Source organism: Primulina tabacum, chromosome 2, assembly GCF_025594145.1.
Source record: "Primulina tabacum isolate GXHZ01 chromosome 2, ASM2559414v2, whole genome shotgun sequence".
NCBI lineage: Eukaryota > Viridiplantae > Streptophyta > Magnoliopsida > Lamiales > Gesneriaceae > Primulina > Primulina tabacum.
In genome coordinates this window covers 12,492,155-12,514,000 of record NC_134551.1, presented here as the reverse complement: position 1 = coordinate 12,514,000, position 21,846 = coordinate 12,492,155, and the positions used below count along the sequence as shown (strand labels likewise).

Sequence of the window (21,846 nt, the reverse complement as noted above, 5' to 3'; positions counted from 1 at the left end):
CCCTTACCCCATGTCATTAAACTATAAATGCAATAATGTGGAAGCCTAATAAAAGATTTGGAGAAAAATAATAATTAACAAAATTTTTGCAAAGTTTACCCATAAATATAAAATTACCAAATATTCCCAAGCAAACAAAATAAATATTACCACAATCAATCTTTCCAAAATACACATATATTCTCAAAACCTCCACCAAACACATAGATCCCATATCCAGAAATACCAAGTGTTTGACAAAATTTAAGACATAATTTTCTTGGTCAAAACATGAACCAAGGTACAATACTCAAAACAATTTTATAATTGCCACATTTTAACAAAACATCAATCTCCAAGCTTTGGCACATGCACCTTCCATGCCTCGACACTTCTATCGATATTCCATTTTATCTGCATCACATGACATAACTGGAATGAGTTTACAAAACTCAGTAAGTGGAACTTTCAATAACAATTACATATACAATAGTGTAAAGGAAGGAATCATTACAATTGAACCATAGGAAATGTCATCGTTCAATGGAATATATAGATAACAATTATAAGATGGCATTTTATCAACCATTTCTCTCATTTTCCTTGTATGGCATTGATAAGTCATCCGTCGATGGTATACATGTACATTTCAGTCAAAATCAGTCACTGTACATGTTAAATGTTGATCAAATTCCGTTATGTGGGTTTAGAAATGCTAGAAGCACCACCACTACCATATAACTATCAAGCCATAAAAAGAACCATTGAATCATTTTATCAAACATGTGGTCTGCAAGAATTAGAACTAGCTCCTTTTTTAGCAATTGGCATCAAAATTCCTTTCCTTTTCTTTCAATCAATGAACCATTACATAGCAAGTATATAATCAATGGATTAAAGGAGCTAGGAACAATAACAACATCATTCATCATATATATATAGACCATGAGATGCATTTAAGGAAAAAGCCCACTTAAAACCAATAGAACTTGTTGTGATAGCTTCTTGTAGTTGATCCTGCAACACAAGATCAAGATTATACCATTAACTTCACATCTTCAACCTATAAACTATCATTCAAGCCTAAACCACCATTCCCTTCACTTCAACCAAATACCCAAAAGATAAGTTTCCTTACCTTGGTTACTTGCTCTTGAGGATATGAAGATCACACCTCCAACTTGAAGATCCAAACCTTGGAAAGAAAGGAATTAAGAGAAGAAATGAAGAATCCTAGCTCCCCAAGTCGATGGACGCAAGAGGAGTAAGTGAAATGGCTAACTTATTGGCTTAGAAACTCTTAAAAATGTGTTTTCTACACCATAGACACGGACCTCGTGCCCCCCTCCGTGTATAGGTCCGTGTACACACTGTCCAAGGGCCAAAACTGCACTTTTTTTTCCTTATTAGCCAATGTGGTAAACATGAAAGTTGTAGCCCTATGTCTTTTCTTGAACTTCCCACTAGTTTCAGGTCATTTAAAGGTCGGAGTAAAAGGTCATGCCCATTCTACCAACATGTGTCAGTGCAGAAAACGGCGATATACATAATACACTTCGGGCCATTTTTGACTCATCGTCCTCAACTATTTGAACAAAACTCAAAACATGAAAGTTGTAGCCTTGGATCTTAACTTTCTAATGCAATTAGCCTCATGTCATTTGGATCAATATCTCATTCATTATGCTAAAAACCGTAACAAATACTAAAATTTTCATACCGTTTCTGCACCCCAATTACCTATTTGGCTCAAACCATTCAAACCATCAATCCAACTCCCAACATTATACCTTCACAACAATAACAAATCCTCAAATACACAACCATCTACTTAACCATACCAAAACCATAAATACAATGCAATAACCATATTGATGCTATAACATGAAATACCAACCCTTCCATCAACTATATTTATAAACCATAACAATAACCATGATCAATAATAACTTAACCATATATCCATAACACCAAACCATAGAATAACATCATTGACAATAGAAGGATAAAAGGTTGGGATGTTACAATCTCCCCTCCTTACAAAAATCTCGTCCCCGAAATTTTCTTACTTCAAAATAAATCTGGATAACGTTGTCTCATATCTTCCTCCAGTTCCCATGTAGCCTCTTCAATCACATGATTCCTCCAAAGGACTTTAACAAAGCCAATTTCTTTGTTCCTTAGCACTTTAACTTTGCTGTCAATAATTTGAACCGGCACTTCTTCATAGCTCAGATTAGGCAAAAGATCCAATGCTTTGTGTCGAAGAACATGGGATGGATTGGACAAATACTTCCGTAACATTGAAACATGGAAGACAGTGTGAACTCGATCAAAATCCAGAGGCAAAGCCAATCGATACGCTCTTTCACCAATCCTATCAAGAATCTCGAAAGGTCCAATATTGCGAGGACTTAACTTACATTTCTTTCCAAACCTCATAACTCCCTTGAGGGGAGATATCTTAACGAACACTTGGTCACCTACATTGAACTCCAAAGGCCTTCTTCGAACATTCGCATAACTTGTCTGTCGAAATTGAACCGTCTTCATTCTCTGTCTGATCAGTGCGACCACATCAACCATTTTTTGAACCAACTCGGGTTCCAACATCTTCCTTTCTCCTACTTGGTCCCAATATAAAGGTGATCTACACTTCCTACCATATAATGCTTCATATGGTGCCATGCCAATCGATGACTGGTAGCTGTTATTATATGGAACTCGACAAAAGGTAACTTCGAATTCCAACCACCCGGAAAGTCAATAGTACAGATCCTCAACATATCCTCCAAAATCTGTATAACTCTCTCTGATTGTCCATCGCTCTGAGGATGATAGGCTGTGCTAAAGGCCAACTTTGTACCCAAAGTTCTATGGAGACTCTTCCAAAACTCAGACGTAAACCTTGTATCATGATCTGAAACAATAGACACAGGTATCCCATGAAGTCTTACAATCTCTTCGACATACCTCTCTGCATATTGAGTCATAGAATATGTCATCTTGACAGGGAGAAAATGTGATGACTTGGTCAATCTATCCACGATCACCCAAATAGAATTATAGCCCTTCTGAGTTATTGGCAAACCAACAACAAAATCCATAGTGATGTGTTCCCACTTCTATTGCGGTATAGGTAAGGATTGCAATAAGCCCGCCGGTCGTTGGTGCTCAATCTTTACCTGCTGACAAGTCAAGCATTCAGAAACAAATGCTGCTATATCTTTCTTCATACATGGCCACCAATACAATCGACGAAGATCTTGATACATATTGGTGCCACCTGGATGTACTGAATAAGGTGCAGTATGAGCTTCCGTCAAAACATCACGACGAATAGCATCACCAACAGGAACACAAATACGGCCTTGAAATGTAATCAGGCCATCACTGTTCAATCAAACTCAGAATTCCCCTTCTTCTCTACCTTTGCTCTCAAGTCCAACAAAAGAGCATCCAACTGTTGCTCATGCTTAATTCTATCAATCAAAGTCGGTCAAATAACTAAGGCTGAAAGTCGAGCGATCGTACCTTCCTCAACCAATGCGATCTCACTTATCTGCAAATCCAACAACAGAGGCTTTTGAATCATATATCCCAATTGAAGACATGACTTTCGGCTCAATGCATCAGCAACCACATTCGCTTTTCCTGGGTGGTAACTAATAGTGCAATCATAATCCTTCATAAGTTCTAACCACCTTCTCTGACACATGTTCAGTTCTTTCTGAGTAAAGAGATACTTATGACTTTTATGATCTGAGAAAATCTCACATTTCACGCCATATAAATAATGTCTCCAGATCTTCAAAGCAAATACCACGGCTGCCAACTCAAGATCATGAGTTTGATAGTTCTTTTTATAATCCTTCAATTGACGAGAAGCATAAGCAATAACTTTGCCTCGCTGCATCAACAAAGCACCGAGACCTTTCTTGAAAACATCTGTATATACCACAAAGTCTTCAACTCCCTGAAGAAGTGCTAACGCTAGAGATGAAGTCAATTTGTCCTTCAATACTTGAAATGCTTGCTGACATTCATTAGTTCATTCAAACTTAACTGTCTTTCTCGTCAGAGTAGTAAGTGACAAGGCTAAAGAAATCATCAATAAAACGGCGATAGTACCCAGCCAACCCAAGGAAACTTTGTACCTCAGCAACTGTCAAAGGAATAGGCCACTTCTTAACTGCTTCAATCTGAGCCGGATCCACAGCAATTCCTTCCTTGGAAACGATATGACCTAAAAATGCAACTTGCTCCCGCCAAAATTCACACTTCTTGAATTTAGCATATAACTTGTCGTCCCTCAATTGCTGTAACACGATCCTCAAATGCTCCCTATGTAGATCTCGAGTCTTTGAATAGATTAAAATATCATCAATGAAGATAATAACGAATTTGTCCAAATATGGCTTGAAAACCCGATTCATAAGATCCATAAATACATAAGGATCATTAGTTAATCCAAACGACATAACCAAAAACTCGTAGTGACCATACCAAGTTCGAAAAGCCGTCTTAGGTATGTCACACTCCTTTACTTTCAATTGATGGTACCCTGACCGCAAATCAATGTAGGAAAATACGGTAGCACATTGCAACAAATCAAAAAGATCATCAATTCTGGGAAGAGGATATTTGTTCTTGATCGTTACTTTGTTGATCTCTCGATAGTCAATACACAGTCTCAAAGACCCATCTTTCTTCTTCACAAATAATACCGGTGCCCCCCATGGAGATGAACTTGGTCTAATAAAGCCCTTATCTAATAACTCTTGCAATTGACTCTTCAACTCTTTCATTTCAGTTGGGGCCATTCGATAAGGGGCTTTAGAAATCGGTGCGGTACCTGGTATAATATCAATAACAAATTCCACCTCTCTATCCGGTGGTAATCCCGGCACATCATCCGCAAAGACATCAAGATAATCCCTCACAATATCAATGTCGCTCACATTCCCACTCCCTTCTCTTGTTATATCCACCACCGATGCTAGAAACCCATAACAACCCTTAACCAACATCCGTTGCATTTGCAAGTAAGAAATAAAAGAAAGATCAAGCGAAGTACCTAACCCCGTGAAGACTCTGCAATCACCACGCCCTAAAGGAAAATGCACTGTCTTGGCTACACAATCTATCACAGCTCGATAAGTAGATAACCAATCCATTCCCAAAATAACATCAAACTCAATCATGGGAATGAAAATCAAATCGGAATTCAACAATTCCTCATCTACTTGAACAGGGCACGCTCGAATCACACTTGAAGAATGAATATAATCTCCCGAAGGAAGCACAATAGAAAAGTGGACAATTTCACCAATAGGAGCAAGACCCAGAGAACGCATAAATTGCTCAGATATAAAAGAATGTGTGGCGCCAGTATCAATAAGAGCAGTAGCTACCTTTCCTGAAATAAGAATGGTACCTGAAATGATTGACGAATCAGGATTAATTCCTTCCTTGGTCAAAGAGAAAATACGCACCTGAACTCGGCCGTTGCCCGATGATTGAGTGCAATTGATCGCAATGTGCCCAACACCTTCACATCTATAATATTTGTTGCTTCCAACAAGGCACTCTCCTTTATGTAGTTTATGGCATTTAGGACATAAAGGCTTATCTGATTCGGATGACACCGCAGGAGCTTTACCGCGATATTCTTCCTTTCCTTTCCCCTTGTGTCCTCCTTTTCCTCCTTGAACTGAAGCTTGACCCTTTTGGACAAATTGTTGCCTCCTGAATTGTCTTTCTTACTCAATCTCTTTCTCATCATATTCGGCCATCAATGCTTTCTCAACAATCTCCTTGTAAGAATTAGCCTTCGACATTCGAACATCTCTTCGAATCTCCGCCCTCAACCCCCGCATAAAATGCTTGGCTCTATCTTTGTAGTTGCTAGCAATGAAAGGAACAAAAAGACAACCTTCTTCAAACTTCAAGATGTAATCATTCATGCTCATTGTCCCTTGTTTTAGCTCCAAGAATTCTTTCACCTTGCGGGCTTTAACATCGCTAGGAAAGTACTTGTCATAGAACAAATCTTTAAACTCATTCCATTTCAATGTTTGAACATCAATCGTTACCTTGGTTGCTTCCCACCAAATTCTTGCGGTCTTGGTTAAGAGAAACAAAGCACAACTCACTCGATCTTTATCACAAAAGTTAAGGTAATCAAAGATCGCCTCGACCGCCTTCACCCACTCCATTGCAATCAAAGGGTCCGAACTCCCTACAAATTTGGGTGGATTCATCTTCTTGAATTTATCATAAGCTCCCTCAACAACTCGTTCTTGAACTCGTTGATCATGGCCTTGGCCTCTACCTTGAACCAGTGTTTGCAATCGGAGAAGTTGCTGGATTTGTTCCCCATGCACTTTAGCTTGCTCATGAAGTAGCCTACTAAACTCATCAACTACATTAGGGGAAGTACTGTCTCGGTCTTCTCCGGCTCTCCTACTAGGAAGTACTTCAGGAGCTTTTCTCTTAGGTGGCATTTTCCTATATTGCATCTCAATTTAAAATCATTTTCAAAACATATTACATGTAAAGCTTATCATCATACCAATTCATCAATGAGATGCAGAAAGATACATACCGAAGTGTCACAAGCATAGGAAGACATGTGCCAAATCATTGGTCCGAAAAACGTTGCTCTGATACCAATAAATGTAACACCCTTACCCCATGACATTAAACTATAAATGCAATAATGCGGAAGCCTTATAAAAGATTTGGAGAAAAATAATTAATAAAATTTTGGCAAAGTTTACCCATAAATATAAACTTACCAAATATTCCCAAGCAAAAAAAATAAATATTACCACAATCAATCTTTCCAAAATACACATATATTCTAAAAACCTCCACCAAACACATAGATCACATCTCCATAAATACCAAGTGTTTGACAAAAGTTAAGACATAATTTTCTTGTTCAAAACATGAACCAAGGTACAATACTCAAAACAATTTTATAATTGCCACATTTTAACAAAACATCAATCTCCAAGCTTTGGCACATGCACCTTCCATGCCTCGACACTTCTATCGCTATTTCTTTTTATCTGCATCACATGATATAACTGGAATGAGTTTACAAAACTCAGTAAGTGAAACTTTCAATAACAATTACATATACAATAGTGTAAAGGAAGGAATCATTACAATTGAACCATATGAAATGTCATCGTTCAATGGAATATATAGATAACAATTATAAGATGGCATTCTATCAACCATTTCTCTCATTTTCCTTGTATGGCATTGATAAGTCATCCGTCGATGGTATACATGTACATTTCAGTCAAAATCAGACACTGTACATGTTAAATGTAGATCAACTTCCGTTATCTGGGTTTAGAAGTGATAGAAGCACCACCACTACCATATAACTATCAAGTCATAAAAAGAACCATTGAATCATTTTATCAAACATGTGGTCTGCAAGAATTAGAACTAGCTCCTTTCTTAGCAATTGGCATCAAAATTACTTTTCTTTTCTTTCAATCAATGAACCATTACATAGCAAGTATATAATCAATGGATTAAAGGAGCTAGGAACAATAACAACATCATTCATCATATATATATAGACCATGAGATGCATTTAAGGAAAAAGCCCACTTAAAACCAATAGAACTTGTTGTGATAGCTTCTTGTAGTTGATCCTGCAACACAAGATCAAGATTATACCATTAACTTCACATCTTCAACCTATAAACTATCATTCAAGCCTAAACCACCATTCCCTTCACTTCAACCAAATACCCAAAAGATAAGTTTCCTTACCTTGGTTACTTGCTCTTGAGGATATGAAGATCACACCTCCAACTTGAAGATCCAAACCTTGGAAAGAAAGGAATTAAGAGAAGAAATGAAGAATCCTAGCTCCCCAAGTCGATGGACGCAAGAGGAGTAAGTGAAATGGCTAACTTATTGGCTTAGAAACTCTTAAAAATGTGTTTTCTACACCATAGACACGGACCTCGTGCCCCCCTCCGTGTATAGGTCCGTGTACACACTGTCCAAGGGCCAAAACTGCACTTTTTTTTCCTTATTAGCCAATGTGGTAAACATGAAAGTTGTAGCCCTATGTCTTTTCTTGAACTTCCCACTAGTTTCAGGTCATTTGGAGGTCGGAGTAAAAGGTCATGCCCATTCTACCAACATGTGTCAGTGCAGGAAACGGCGATATACATAATACACTTCGGGCCTGAAACGTCTTCCCTTTTTATTGCTTTAAAAGTACTAGAAATTTTTTTTAAAAGCCCACACACTAGGCCGAACCCTCATCATCCATGAAAATATTTTTATAAAATATTTTGCACCACTTTAAAAATAAACGTATACCAACTAGAATTTGAAATACCAAAGGGAACGTCAAAGCATGAAATCGTCAATTGTTTTACCCACCTAAAAAGCAATAAATTTGAAAAGTATAGCCCATACTAAACCTCTCAAAAATCTCTAAAAAGCATCAATAAATAGTCTTAAAATCTTTAAAGTAAATCATGAATCAAAAATCATAAATGCGGAAAATAGAAGCGATGGTCCTCGGGTTGTGTGCACCTTCAGTCCAGTTAGGTCAACCATCAAGACCTCCATCAAACTCACCTGCATCAATCACACCTAGTGAGTCTAATGACTCAACACACCATAATATTTATAACAAATAATACGTATAAAACCACATGCAACAGTGAAAATACTTTTACGTAAAAATAACATTTCATGACATGCATAAATAAACCTTAACTTTTTTCTTTTTACTCAACATGACATAACATAAAACCTTTTAACATGATCATAAACATTTTTCTTTTCCTTTACCTTTGTTGAATTCAGATCGTTAATTGTGACTTTCCTTAAACCTCAAAAGACGATGGATCCATCTACATGTAACCACAGTACTGGGTGGCGGGGATATCAGCGACACTCTCACCCATCAACTGAACCTTGGACCATCCTCTTTCGAATAGAAATACAATCGTCAGGGCTCCCTCTGGGGCCTTTCCCATAAATGGGCTCCCTCTGGGGCCTTTTCCCCTCACGATATTCTCATTCTTACCTTTACCTCATATCCTCATATTCGTAATGATGGAAATACGATCGTCGGGCTCCCACTGGGACCTTCGCCCTCATGATATCTCCAACATTATCGAATTAGTCACAATTACTTCACTTCCTTCAACGCTTTACATTCACATCATTTTATAAAATCATGCATAACATAAAATTTTCGTTTTTGAAACCAAGCATACAACATGTCTTTTAAATGTCTTCCTTAAATAATAAAAATCTCATAGATATTTAAAAATCATAATTTAATCATGAACTTTTCATAAAAATTTGAACATAATCATAAAAATAGCATTTAGAGCACTGTCATAACACTTACTAATTTTTTAGGTGTAAAAAGACCATTTTACCCATGCACTTGACATTTTACGTTTTTGACTTTTTCTTGATTTCTTTGACTCTAACATGTCCCTAATAATTATTTAAGCTTACAAGAATTTTCTCATTTTTTTATTTGGGTTTAAATCGATGACTTTTAAATTAATCTTTAAGTAAGACATATTAATGCGTTTTAATCCCTAATTAAACCAAACCTTAATATAAAATTCCCAAATTAAAAACTTAGCCTTTTAATAAATATTTGAGCTTAAATATAATTTCCCCTAATTTTATAAAGCATAAAACTAGGCTTTTCAGTTAATTCGTTAATTAGCGTTTCGTGCGACAATTAAATCCCGGATAAAACCAAAACTCGTTATTTTGATCCCAAATTTTAAACATTGCATTTTTATGATTTATTCTACCCTTCCAAGTCATGAGCCACCCCCGTGGACTCATGGATTCAATTTTTATCTTTTAAAATTCGAAATTGACACATTAATGAACCACCCGAGCCATCTCCCGATTTACTCGAGCCACGCCCGAGCCACCTCGAGCCAAACCCTAACCAAACCACCTAGGGACCCTACTGACCAAGCCCAGCCCATAGAACCAGCCCCTAGGTCGCACCATCACTCCTGGAAACCGACCCAAGTTCTGCCCCTTGTGTGCGTGACTCCCTTCCCTTCCCCAAGACTCCTAGCCAACTAGGACACCTCCATCCCTTAACCACCTGACCCCTCATGACCCTAAACTACCATGGACCATGCCTGGACCCAGCCCAGACCAACCCTTACCCTGAAACCCCAAAACCGAAGCTCCTGGATCAGAAGCACTACCTGCGCGTCCCTTGCTGTCCTACGGTCCTACTGTTTTTTTCGAGCCAGCATCGAGCCAGCCGCACCAGCCCCTATTCCAACCACTGCCCCTCATCCTAGAACCCTGATGGACCCCTATCCCAGCCCCAAACCGAGCCACAACCCCTCTGCACATCAGCTGGTCGCGAGAGGGCTTGGGAAGAGTCCTAGCTGTCGTGGACTCCTCCCCAGCCTGAACCATGAGTCCTAGCCATGCTAGGACTCTTCCTAAGACCTAGCCATGACCCAACCTAGCCCTCCTCAAGACCTGGTCGAGCCCCTAAGCCCCATGCATCAAAACGAGTCCCTATGAAGACACACAAATTCTCGGCCCTTCTTTGGCCCACGGTTCCAGCTTTGTTCCTTTTTAATTTGCAACGTTTTTGTGTGTTTTAGGACTCTTAAATATGCAATAAAACACCCTTAATCCATACCCAAACCATGGCAGCCCCTTAACACAATTTCAACTTGATTTTTGAACCAAAACACAAGAGTTTAACACACAAATATGCATAGTTACGAAAATATCATGATGTGCAATTTGTTTTTTCATGCAAAACGATTTTAAATAATTACTATGGTGTGAATGATGAGAAAAAGGAGAATATGACGTGTCTTTGCGTTTTAAACGCGCGAATAAACTTTGACGTCGAAGAACAGGGGCGAGGAGACGATGGCTTTGATGCTTCCCTTGCAAAAACCAAAAATTCTTCTTCAATTGTGAGTGTGTGCCGTGAGGTTTGCAAAATATTGGGGTGCTTAATTCTGAAAAATGGCGTGAATTGAATGGTGTAGGGTTTTGGGTGATTTACATAATATATATCTAATTAAATACTAACAAGGCTTTAGGCCTACTAAGCTCATAATTTAGGCCCATTAGTCTTAATTAGGATTTAATTAAAAATATAAAAATAGTTTTGTTAAAATAAGTTTGTAAATTTATTTGCCGGGCTGCTAAAACGTTCGCGTTTTTGTTAAAAATCCAACACCGATAAAAATTATGTCCCGGCGTATAAAATCACCTCAAAACCCCTTATTTTCAAAAATATGAAAAAGCATCACCCATATTTTAAATAATTAAAAGCAATTATTTAATAAAAACATTTTCTATTTTTCAGCCATCGGTCTCCGTTCCTCGATCGCAACTCGAATAACCTTTAAAAATACATTTTAATGCAACCATGTAGAAAAATATATTTTAAACATGAAAATTTGCACAACATAATTAATTGATGCGATTAAAATATTTAATTAAAATACACAAATAATTTAATAACTTCTATGCATGTGGTTCGTGTGGACCTTTAAATTTTCGGGGCGTTACAGGGCCACTTTTGACTCATCTTCCTCAACTATTTGAACAAAACTCAAAACATGAAAGTTGTAGCCTTGGATCTTAGCTTTCTAATGCAATTGGCCTCATATCATTTGGACCAATATCCCATTCATTATGCTAAAAAACGTAACAAATACCAAAATTTTCATACCGTTTCTGCACTCCAATTACCTATTTGGCTCAAAACATCCAAACCATCAATCCAACTCCCAACATTATACCTTCACAACAATAACAACTCCTCAAATACACAACCATCTACTTAACCATACCAAAACTATACAATAAATAACCATGAATACAATGCAATAACCATATAGATGCTATAATATGAAATACCAACCCTTCCATCAACTATACTCATAAACCATAACAATAACCATGATCAATAATAACTTAACCATATATCCATAACACCAAACCATAGAATAACATCATTGATAATAGAAAGATAAAAGGTTGGGATGTTACAGACTATGACCCTGTTCAGCTCTCGGTAGTCAATGCATAGTCGCATGTTGCCATCCTTCTTCTTGACAAACAGAACTAGTGCGCCCCATGGAGAAAAGCTAGGGCGAATGAAACCCTTATATAGAAAATCATATATCTGATTTTTCTGTTCTTTCATCTCGGTAGGTTCTAGACGGTACGGTGCCTTAGATATCGGCATTGTCCCTGGCATTAGCTCAATAGAGAAGTCCACCTCTTCGTCTGGTGGAAGGCTTGAAACATCATCAGGAAAAACACTGGATAACTCTCTGACCACCTCTACGTCCTCTAGCCTCTGATCGACTGGCCCAAACACGGATACAATGCTGGCCAAAAACACCCGGCAGCCTCTCCTCATAAGCTTCCTCACAAACATGCAGGAAATGACGTGTGGCATCTGCTAACGTCTGGCTGCCTAAAAAACAAATGGCTTTTCATTGGGCGGTCGGACAGATACTGACCTCTGTCGAAAGTCTATGACAGCTCCGTTCAAGAAAAGCCAATCCTTACCCAGAATAATGTCGAACTCCGGCAACGGTAGCACTATCAAATCTGCCTGCACCGTATATTTCTGTAACCGAAGCTCCAATCTCTTCACTATCTGAGAAGTGAACATATGATCCTCGGATGGAATCGATACTCTAAACCCTGAATCCATCGCCACTGGTATGATTCCTAGCCTTTTGATGAAATATTCGGATATAAATGAATGTGTAGCTCCTGAATCTAGGAATGCATGCGTTGCTACACCTGAAATATATATCCTCCCTGCGACAAAACATACCATCAAATCTAATCGTGTTGAAGCTTAGGAAATTCCTTACCGGCAATTATCCCAAAATCCTCGAAGAATTATTTAATTAACCCAAGTATTCCTCAAAAATTTGGAATTTGCAGTTTAGCCCTTAAATTTTTGAAAATTTGAAAATTGACTCCTTTAAAATTTCGAATTCTAACCCCAAAAAAATCGTATAATTCCCGAAAAATTAGAATTAAATCTCCAAAAATCCAGAAGGTTCGAAAAGAGTTCCCAGAAATATCGATTTTAGCAATTAGGTCCTCAAATTATCGGTTATTGCAATTGGGTCCATAAAATTCTTAAATTAAACAATTAAATTCTTAATCTCAACTAGGTAGAGCATGATCCAAATTCCTTCTATTTGATCAATCCCATAAATTAATTAATAACAAACGTATAACCCATGCAATAGAGCGATAATTTAAAATCTTAAACATGAGGTTTACCAGTAATCAGTGTCGAGTCTGGCTCTGCTTTGACCTCCTCAGCATGCATCACATATGCTCGGCCAGTAGTGGGGCCCTTGTTCCTAGGGCAATCTGCTGCTATATGGCCGTCAGGTTTGCAAATGAAGCATTAAAGGTCCCCCACATTCACTTGCCGAAATGGAACCTGTTACACTATGTGCAAGGCTGTCCGTCCTCTGGCTTAGGCGCCATGTCTCTGCTGCTAGGGCCTCCTAAAATGTCCCTGGGGCTTCTGCTGCCCCTGCTGCATCGGTGGCCCAGTAACCTGCTTCTTCTGCATCTGGGAACTGTACTGAGTCTGATGTCTCTTCCACTGCATCTCAAAATCGATGTCTCGCAGCGCCTACTTCGCTTGAAAAACACAGCGGTGGCCTTGTCATAGCTCGCCGGCCTCATCAACATGAATTCCCGGCGCCAGGGTGGGTCTCAGTCCATCCATAAAGTGCCTCAGCTTCTGAGAGTCGTTTCTAGCGAGTTTCTAGCGATCATGGGCACTAAATGGCAGCCCATGTCAAACTTTCGGATAAACTCCGCCATAGATAAGTCCCCCTGTCGGAGATTCATGAACTCTCTCATTAGGCGGCTCCTGACATCAGATGGGAAATACTTGCCATAGAATATCTCCTTGAACCTGTCCTAGGAGAGAGTAGCCAAGTCCACGGCATGCGCGGCTCCCTCCCACCATAGGGATGCAACATCCCTCAGTATATAGGTGACACACCTTACTCGGTCGTCATCTCTCATCTGCAAGTACTCAAAATGCAGCTCATCCCTCTGCCAAGAATGGATCAGTGGTACCCCCGAACTCCTTCGGGTTGAGCCATCTAAACTGCTCAAGAATATCGGTCTGCGGTCTGGGAGCCTGCTGTACCTGCTCTAATAGCCTAGCCACACCCTCCAGAACACGGGTGGCTGCATCCATAGGCGGTGGTGGTGGTGGAGGGCCCCTGCCATCTCCAGAAATATCGTCCTATCTATATGCATTGGGGGCACGTCTGGGAGGCATGATATCTGAATACAGTGCAATTTTAAAATTAACCCATCATGAAATTTAATCTAGTTTTTAAAACAAAAATTCTTAAATTGTGAAAGCATTTAAACATGTAATATAAATCATAACTCATGTAATCATGCAGGTGATAGCAGTAAATCATTTAAAACATTTAAATCATAAAAGCTTACAGACTTGAGGATTGAAGACTGAGCGGCAGAAGCTGACGGTGGCACAAACCTATACAGGATTCTTGCTTTGATACCAACTGAAACATCTACTGATTTAAAATGCGGAAATATTTTTTAAAAAAGCTCATATTTTCGAAAATAAACATCTAAATATTTTGCATGCATGCAAACCTGCTGAAAAATATGTCATTCAAAAATTAATCGTAAATGATCGACAGATAAAAATACTGTAATTTAAAAATTGCCAACTCGGCCCTCAATCATGCATGAATAAAACAAAACAAGTAAAATCCTAAAAATCAACAGCGTATCATAAAGAAAAACGTGTAAGACTGATCATGTCTACTAAAAACTCATAAAAACGTGATGTGCGAAAAAATGTGGTCCTCGGGTCGTGCTCGCACATCCAGCCCTGCCTACTTAGAGTTCGGCACCTCCAGTCTCCTCATCTAAATGCTCACCTGCATCAAACATGCCTATTCAGTCTAAAGACTCAACACACTTGTACCGTTAATAGCAAGTACATATACGTAGCACACATCAGTGAAAATACCGTAATCAACATACATGTTATTAACTTAAAAGCATGAACATAAACGTGTTGTATAAAATCATAACGTGTCAAAACATGTCTCAGCATATCATCATATACGTATACATTTTCTTTTAATTGAATCCAGTTCATTAGTTATAACTTTCGTATCAGCTCTATTGTATCAACTCTATTCGATGGATCCACTGAGATTTGGCCTCAGCTCATAATATCTTATATAAACATGTATCAGCATATCATCATATACGTATATAAAACCGCGGGACCCGGCGGCAGGGAGATCAGCGACAGCATTACCCGTCCACTGAGACTTGGCCTCAGCTCATAATATCTTATATAATCGTGTTAGTCACAACCAAATCTCATCTTTCAAAACGTGTCATTATGTTCACCACTTAATAAAAACATGCATAAATGTAAATTTTCCTTGAAATCAAGCATGCACCGTATTTTTCATATTTACATAAAAATCATAAACCTAATGTTTAAATATTTATAACACGATAAATTTGTGCTCAGGGCGCCGCCAGGACTAAAATCTCACCCGAGTGTAAAATGATCATTTTGCCCCTATAAAACACAAAATAACCAATTTACCCCCAGACTTCTAAATTTCGACCCCCTGGAAACCTTAAATGACCAATTTACCCCTGTACTTATAAATTTCGACCCAAAGCTTACCAAACTCCTTAAAACATCCCAAAAAATATTTAAAAGTATTTCTTAGACGTAAACTCGAGCCCGGTCAAAACTTGACCGATTCGTTTTTAAACTTGGACCGAGGACCCGGTTTTAACTCGAATCGACCCGAAACATAATCAAATTATCCCAACTCAAACCATTCCTAAAATACATCCTACCAGCCTCTAAACTACATTTTCCAACCCACTAAAATCCACGAAAACGAGGCCACAAGCTTCTGGAATTTTCAGTCAAGTCCCATCCGAAAACCCTAGGTGCACTACCCTCCATAATTTCACCCCTAACTCAAGACCGAACGGACTAGCTCCTAACCAACCTCTCCTAGACCACCCTAGGACCCTACTGGACTTAACCAACCCAAGGACTCAGCCCCATGCACGTTGTAAATCGTGTCCTCTCTCTAGCCACCCAAAATACTCATCTGTGACCTCCCTTTGGTTCATCTCCCTCGTGCGTCCCTAGAGTCAAGACCAGCTATGTTCAAGCTCTTCGAGATCGTGGCTCAGACCCATCAGAGACAAGTCCAAGGCCTGGAGTCGCCCTCACACCATCGGCTTCACCCTTGGCTCGTACCACAACCCAAAACAAGACAAACATCAACATAACCTCTTGGCCATCAGCACAAAACCGAGCACACCCTCGACTTCCTCCTTTATAACGACCTTTACCATCAAACACAGCCCCTTTAACTCGAAAACCAGTAGCCCCTTGCACGAAAATACATGAAATCATGAGTGTTGAACAAAAGAATGCATGAACTTAAACAAAAACCCAAAATCTCCATGTGTTATGTTGGATCCAGAAATCCTTATGCAAGTAAACACATATCATCAAGTATAAAGCGTGGATGATGGAAAAATAAAAGTACATGACGTGCCTTGATTTTTTATGAACGAAAACGTGGAGTAACACGCGTCGGGGAAGTGCAGGAAGAGCGGGGAGGGACTTACTTGAAGAAAATTGGGAGAACTGAGACCTTTAGCTGCAAACTTGCATGGAGATGTGCTGCTGAAGGAGGGGTGGATGACTGATATGAAAAGGGTTAGGTTTAGGGAGTGTTTAGGGTAGTAGTTAAATAGATAATTAAAATGCTAATGGGCCCTAACTTTTATTTAAAAAGGATTAAAAAATTTTGAGCCCATTAAGCTTAAAAATAGGCTCATCAAGTCCAAACACACTCTCGAATCATTCGGGTAAGTTTTTGAAAGTATTGCTCGAGCCCTCAAAAAGTCCTCTGTTTCGATAAAATTTGCGTACCAATTAAAAATATGCTCTGACGGGTAAAAATACCCAACAAATATCATTTCTTGAAAAATACACCTAAAACACCTCGTGTTAATTAATAAAAATTAAACATGTAATTAAAATAATTTTCCTGATATTCCCCAGTCTTCGTTCCTTGATCAAGCGCGAAGTGCATCTAGAAACCCTAACGAGTGAATTTTTTTAAAAAAAAATCGTGAAATGAACCCTATCATGCAATAATTATGCATTAAATGGATAAAAATAAATAAAAACACCTTTTAAATAAAATCTTAGATTGCATGCATTTAGGTTACGTAAATTAAATTTTCTGCACCTTACAAAAGATGTCTTACTAGTTGAGAATTTAAAGTATAACTTGATTAGCATCAGTCAGTTATGCGAAATAAATTTCTCAGTCCAGTTCAAAAAACACATGTGCAAGTTAAAGACTCAACTGATGAGATCATTTTAAATGTCAATCTTTGTGGCAATACTTATAAAGTCAATTGGACTAATCAACTAATGCACCAGTATGTTTTTTAGCATCAAAATCTTCTAAAAACTGGTTGTGGCATTAAAAGTTGAACCACTTAAACTTTAAGCTTATTGCTTATCTGAGTAACCATGATCTTGTAACTGGTCTGCCTAAAATAGACTTTTCAAAAGATAAAATTTGTTCAGCATGTCAGTTTGGTAAACAGTAAGATCTTTATTTAAAAACAAGGATATTAAATCTTCATCCAGATGCTTAGAACTGCTGCATATGGATCTTTTTGGTCCAATACCATTCATGAGTTTAGAGGGAATGAAATGCACCTTGGTAATTGTTGATGACTTTTCAAGAATACTTGGGTTATTTTTCTTAAATCAAAAGACCAAACTGCTGCACAAATGATTAAACTTTTCAAAAGTTTATTAAATGAAAAAGCAGTTGGTATTGAAAGAATAAGTTCTGATCGAGGGACTGAATTCATCAATTAAAATCTTTAACAATTTTTAGAAAATGCTGGGATTAAGCATGAGCTCTCAGCAGCAAGAACTGCTCAGCAAAATGGTGTAGCTGAGAGAAGAAATAAAACTCTTAAAGAAGCTACTAGAACAATGTTGCTGATTCTGGTATTTCTCAAAGATTTTGGGCAGAAGCAGTAAACACTGCATTTTACACTCAGAACAGATCAATGATTATAAAAATCATTTCAAAATGCCATATGAGATCTGGCATGGACAAAAAAGTGTGGTATCCTATTTCAGAATATCCGGCTGCAGATGTTTTATTCACGATAATGACAAAAATCATTTGAAAGAATTTGATGCAAAATCTGAAGAATGAATATTTATGGGTTATTCATCAGTTAGTAAAGCTTATAGAGAATCTAACAAATGCACTTTGAATGTAGAAGAGTCAATTCATGTTGTATTTAATGAATCTGTACTAACTGATAAGTCAACTGATCCGGTTGAGCTAGTTGATTGCTTTACAGATATAAGTTTAGAGGATGACAGTGAAGAAGAAGTTCATATCAATCGAGATCTCCTTCAAACACCAGAACCAGATATATTGGATCAATCATTTGAACAAGAAAGTGTTCCTAATAATTAGTTGATGGAGCAAAATTATGAAATTCAAATACTAACTGAAGCCGCAGCAACTAAAATTGAAGAAAACGTTCAGTTACCAACTGAACCAGTTGCTGAAATCGATCCAACCAATGGTGAATACAGATGGAAGAAATCACACCACCAGACCTAGTGATAGGTAATCCATCTGATCCGGTAGAAACTCGGAATCAAATGTTTAATTAATTTATTCATTCAGCCTTTGTTTCCCAACTGGAAACAAAGAAAACTAATGAAGCTCTTGCTGATCCTAACTGGATAAATGATATGCATGAAGAGCTAAATCAATTTACCCATAAAAATGTCTGGAACATAGTTCCAAGACCAATTTCTAAAACCATTATAGGTACAAAGTAGGTCTATATGAACAAACTTAATGAAGAAGGTTCAGTTGTGCGCAATAAAGCGAGGCTTGTAGCACAAGGATACATGCAAGAAGAAGAAATTGATTACGAGGAAACATATACACCAGTTGCAAGACTGGAAGCAATTAGAATATTCCTTTCTTATGCCTCATTCAAAGACTTCAAAATCTACAAAATGGATGTCAAGAATGCATTCCAATGGTTAGTTGCAGAAATAAGTATATATTGAACAACCATCAGATTTTGTTAATCATTCTTTTCCTAATCATGTTTATCATTTGAACAAAGCTCTATATGGTCTTAAACAAGCTCCAGGAGCTTGGTATGAAACACTTTCAAAATTTCTAACTGATCACAACTTTACTGTTGGATCAGTTGATAAGACTTTGTTCAAATTTTCAAAGAATGATCATATTTTACTTATGCAAATATATGTTGATAATATTATTTTTTGGACAACTAACCCCAAATTATGTGAGAAATTTTCCAAGTTACTGCAGGAAAAATTTGAGATGAGTATGATGGGTGAAGTGACGTTCTTTCTTGGTCTGCAAGTGAAGCAACTAAAAACTAGTACTTTTATCAGTCAGACCAAATACATGAAGGAACAGCTTAAGAAATTTTGCATGAAGACATGTTCAGCTGCAAGTACTCCCATGAGCTCATCGATTAAATTACATAGAGATAAAGGAGGAATATCAGTTGAGACGACACTCTACAGAGGTTTAATAGGTTCTTTATTATACCTAACTGCTAGTCGTCCTGACTCCCGATATTGTATTTGATGTTTACATGTGTGCTAGATTTCAGGCAGATCATAAGCAATCGCATTTTTCAGCTGCCAAACGCATATTTAAATATATTAAAGGCACACAAAATGTGGGCTTATGGTATGCTAAGGACTCATCTTTCCATTTAGTTGGCTATTCATATGCAGAATATGCAGGATGTAATCTTGATCATAAAAGAACCAGTGGATCATATAAGTTTCTAGGAGACAGACTGATTTCATGGTTCAGAAAGAAGCAAACATCCATAGAAACTTCCACAACTAAAGCAGAATAACTAACTGCTGGAAGCTGTTGCGCTCAACTGCTCTGGATTCAGCAACAACTGAAGGATTATGAAGTCATTGCAAAAGAATCACCAATCTTCTGTGGCAATACATGCATGATTGCAATTACATGCAATCCAATTCTTCACTCCAGAACCAAACATATCGACGTCAGACATCACTTCATAAGAGATCATGCTCTAAAGAAGGCAATCAGGTTGGAGTACATTTCAACTGAACAAAAAGCAGCTGACATCTTCACCTAGCCATTACCTGAGACTAAGTTTTCTTACTTTCATAATATTCTTTGTTTAATTGATTTGCCTTAATATTAGTTGAATTGCTATGTCAATTTGTGGTGTCAGTTAGTAGTTGTTCAACTGTTAGTAATTATCTTTCAAATTAGTATCAGTTATAATGCAGAAGGAATTAACGCTGTAAAGAATACACAAACATTGACTGAAATAAACTTTTTATTGATTCGAACGAATAGCTATTACATTGTTGATTTCATTCTCTACTGCATTCAGCCAAGATCTCATCCATGTAGATAACTTGTCAGTGGCAGTCTTCATGAACTCATCTGAAAAAGCAATGTTTTTAAGAGTCATTTGCTCCTTGAGAAGCATCATATGATAGACACCTTCATCTGTGAAGATGTCTGAAGCATGAGCAACGCCTAGACGCCACATATACTTATTCTCAGTTGCCACTCGCCTTCGAGTGACAACCAGCTCATCCTCTCTGGAAGACTGCAGCTCCTGGATTTTAGTCCATGTTGACATTGTCTTCTCAAAGACAAGATTTTCTATTTTCAGCTTTCGAGCAGCCTCAATGGATTGCTTCAATTCCTCAGCAATGTCTGGCTACTGTGTACTGCTTGATGCGTCCATTATGTGATATTTGCTTAAATATTTAACTGATCTTTTGACTAACTTCACTCTTATTTATAGATAAGCTTCGAGTCTTCTACAGAGACGTATTTATTATATCCGACGATTCATCTTTCAAGGATAAATATAAATATTTTTGCAACATATTTTAGAGGAAATCATTTACTTGACTTTATATTATTTATGTCATCAATTATTTAGTAAACTATTATCAGTTAGTGTGCTGAAAGAAAATAACAATGAATCGGAATAACAATTTTATTGATAATATATTTCTGCTATTACATGATTCAGTTCCCTTTCAACGGCTTCTAGCCAAAGGGACATCCAACTAGATACCTCTCTGCAGGCAATTCATCTGTATCCCTCTGAGGAAGCAATTCTTCCTAGCATTAACTGCTCCTTGATAAGCATCAAGTAGTAAAGACCTTCATCAGTTACAAGGTCTGAAGTGTGAATGACGTCGAGACGCCTCTTATACTTGATTTCAGTTGCCTTCTGTTTATCAGTAGCAACTAATCTATCTTGCTGGATGGTCTGCAATTCATGTATCTTCGTCGAGCTGGACATGACTCTTTCAAAGACATAATCTTCGATGTCTCTCTTCCAACTCTCCACGCGTGGAAGTCTTGCTGACGGATTAGGATTGTTGGAACTGCTTGGTTTATCCATCTGTGCTTAATTGTTATTATTTGCGTAAATATTCTGTATCTGATGAAGTTGATTTTATAGACAGACTCTAACTGAGGAAACAAAAGAAGACGAGGAGACATGAGTCAACAAAATGCAACTAATTTATCCAGGATGAGATTCTCTTCCTATCTTTTACTTATATGCATTTGTTTAGGGGGAAAGTCGATTAGTTAACTGATAAGCCATTCGTCAGTTGATCTTCAACTG

At 37.8% G+C, this 21,846-nt stretch overlaps 2 protein-coding genes across 2 annotated transcripts; both read right to left on the bottom strand.

Annotated features, from left to right (window-relative positions):
• Positions 1-2,049: 2,049 nt before the first annotated feature.
• On the bottom strand, positions 2,050-6,485 carry LOC142537518 (uncharacterized). Its single transcript, XM_075643028.1, has 8 exons — positions 5,746-6,485; positions 4,835-5,538; positions 4,137-4,543; positions 3,886-4,015; positions 3,514-3,741; positions 3,165-3,349; positions 2,887-3,053; positions 2,050-2,638 (listed from the first exon to the last, which is right to left on the bottom strand). The coding sequence occupies exons 1-8, from the start codon at positions 6,483-6,485 to the stop codon at positions 2,050-2,052; spliced, it is 3,150 nt and encodes a 1,049-aa protein (XP_075499143.1).
• A 5,155-nt stretch (positions 6,486-11,640) lies between these two features.
• LOC142537517 (uncharacterized) lies at positions 11,641-12,727 on the bottom strand. Its single transcript, XM_075643027.1, has 3 exons — positions 12,531-12,727; positions 12,236-12,434; positions 11,641-11,697 (listed from the first exon to the last, which is right to left on the bottom strand). Exons 1-3 carry the CDS (start codon positions 12,725-12,727, stop codon positions 11,641-11,643), a joined length of 453 nt encoding a protein of 150 aa, XP_075499142.1.
• Between the last annotated feature and the right edge of the window lie 9,119 nt (positions 12,728-21,846).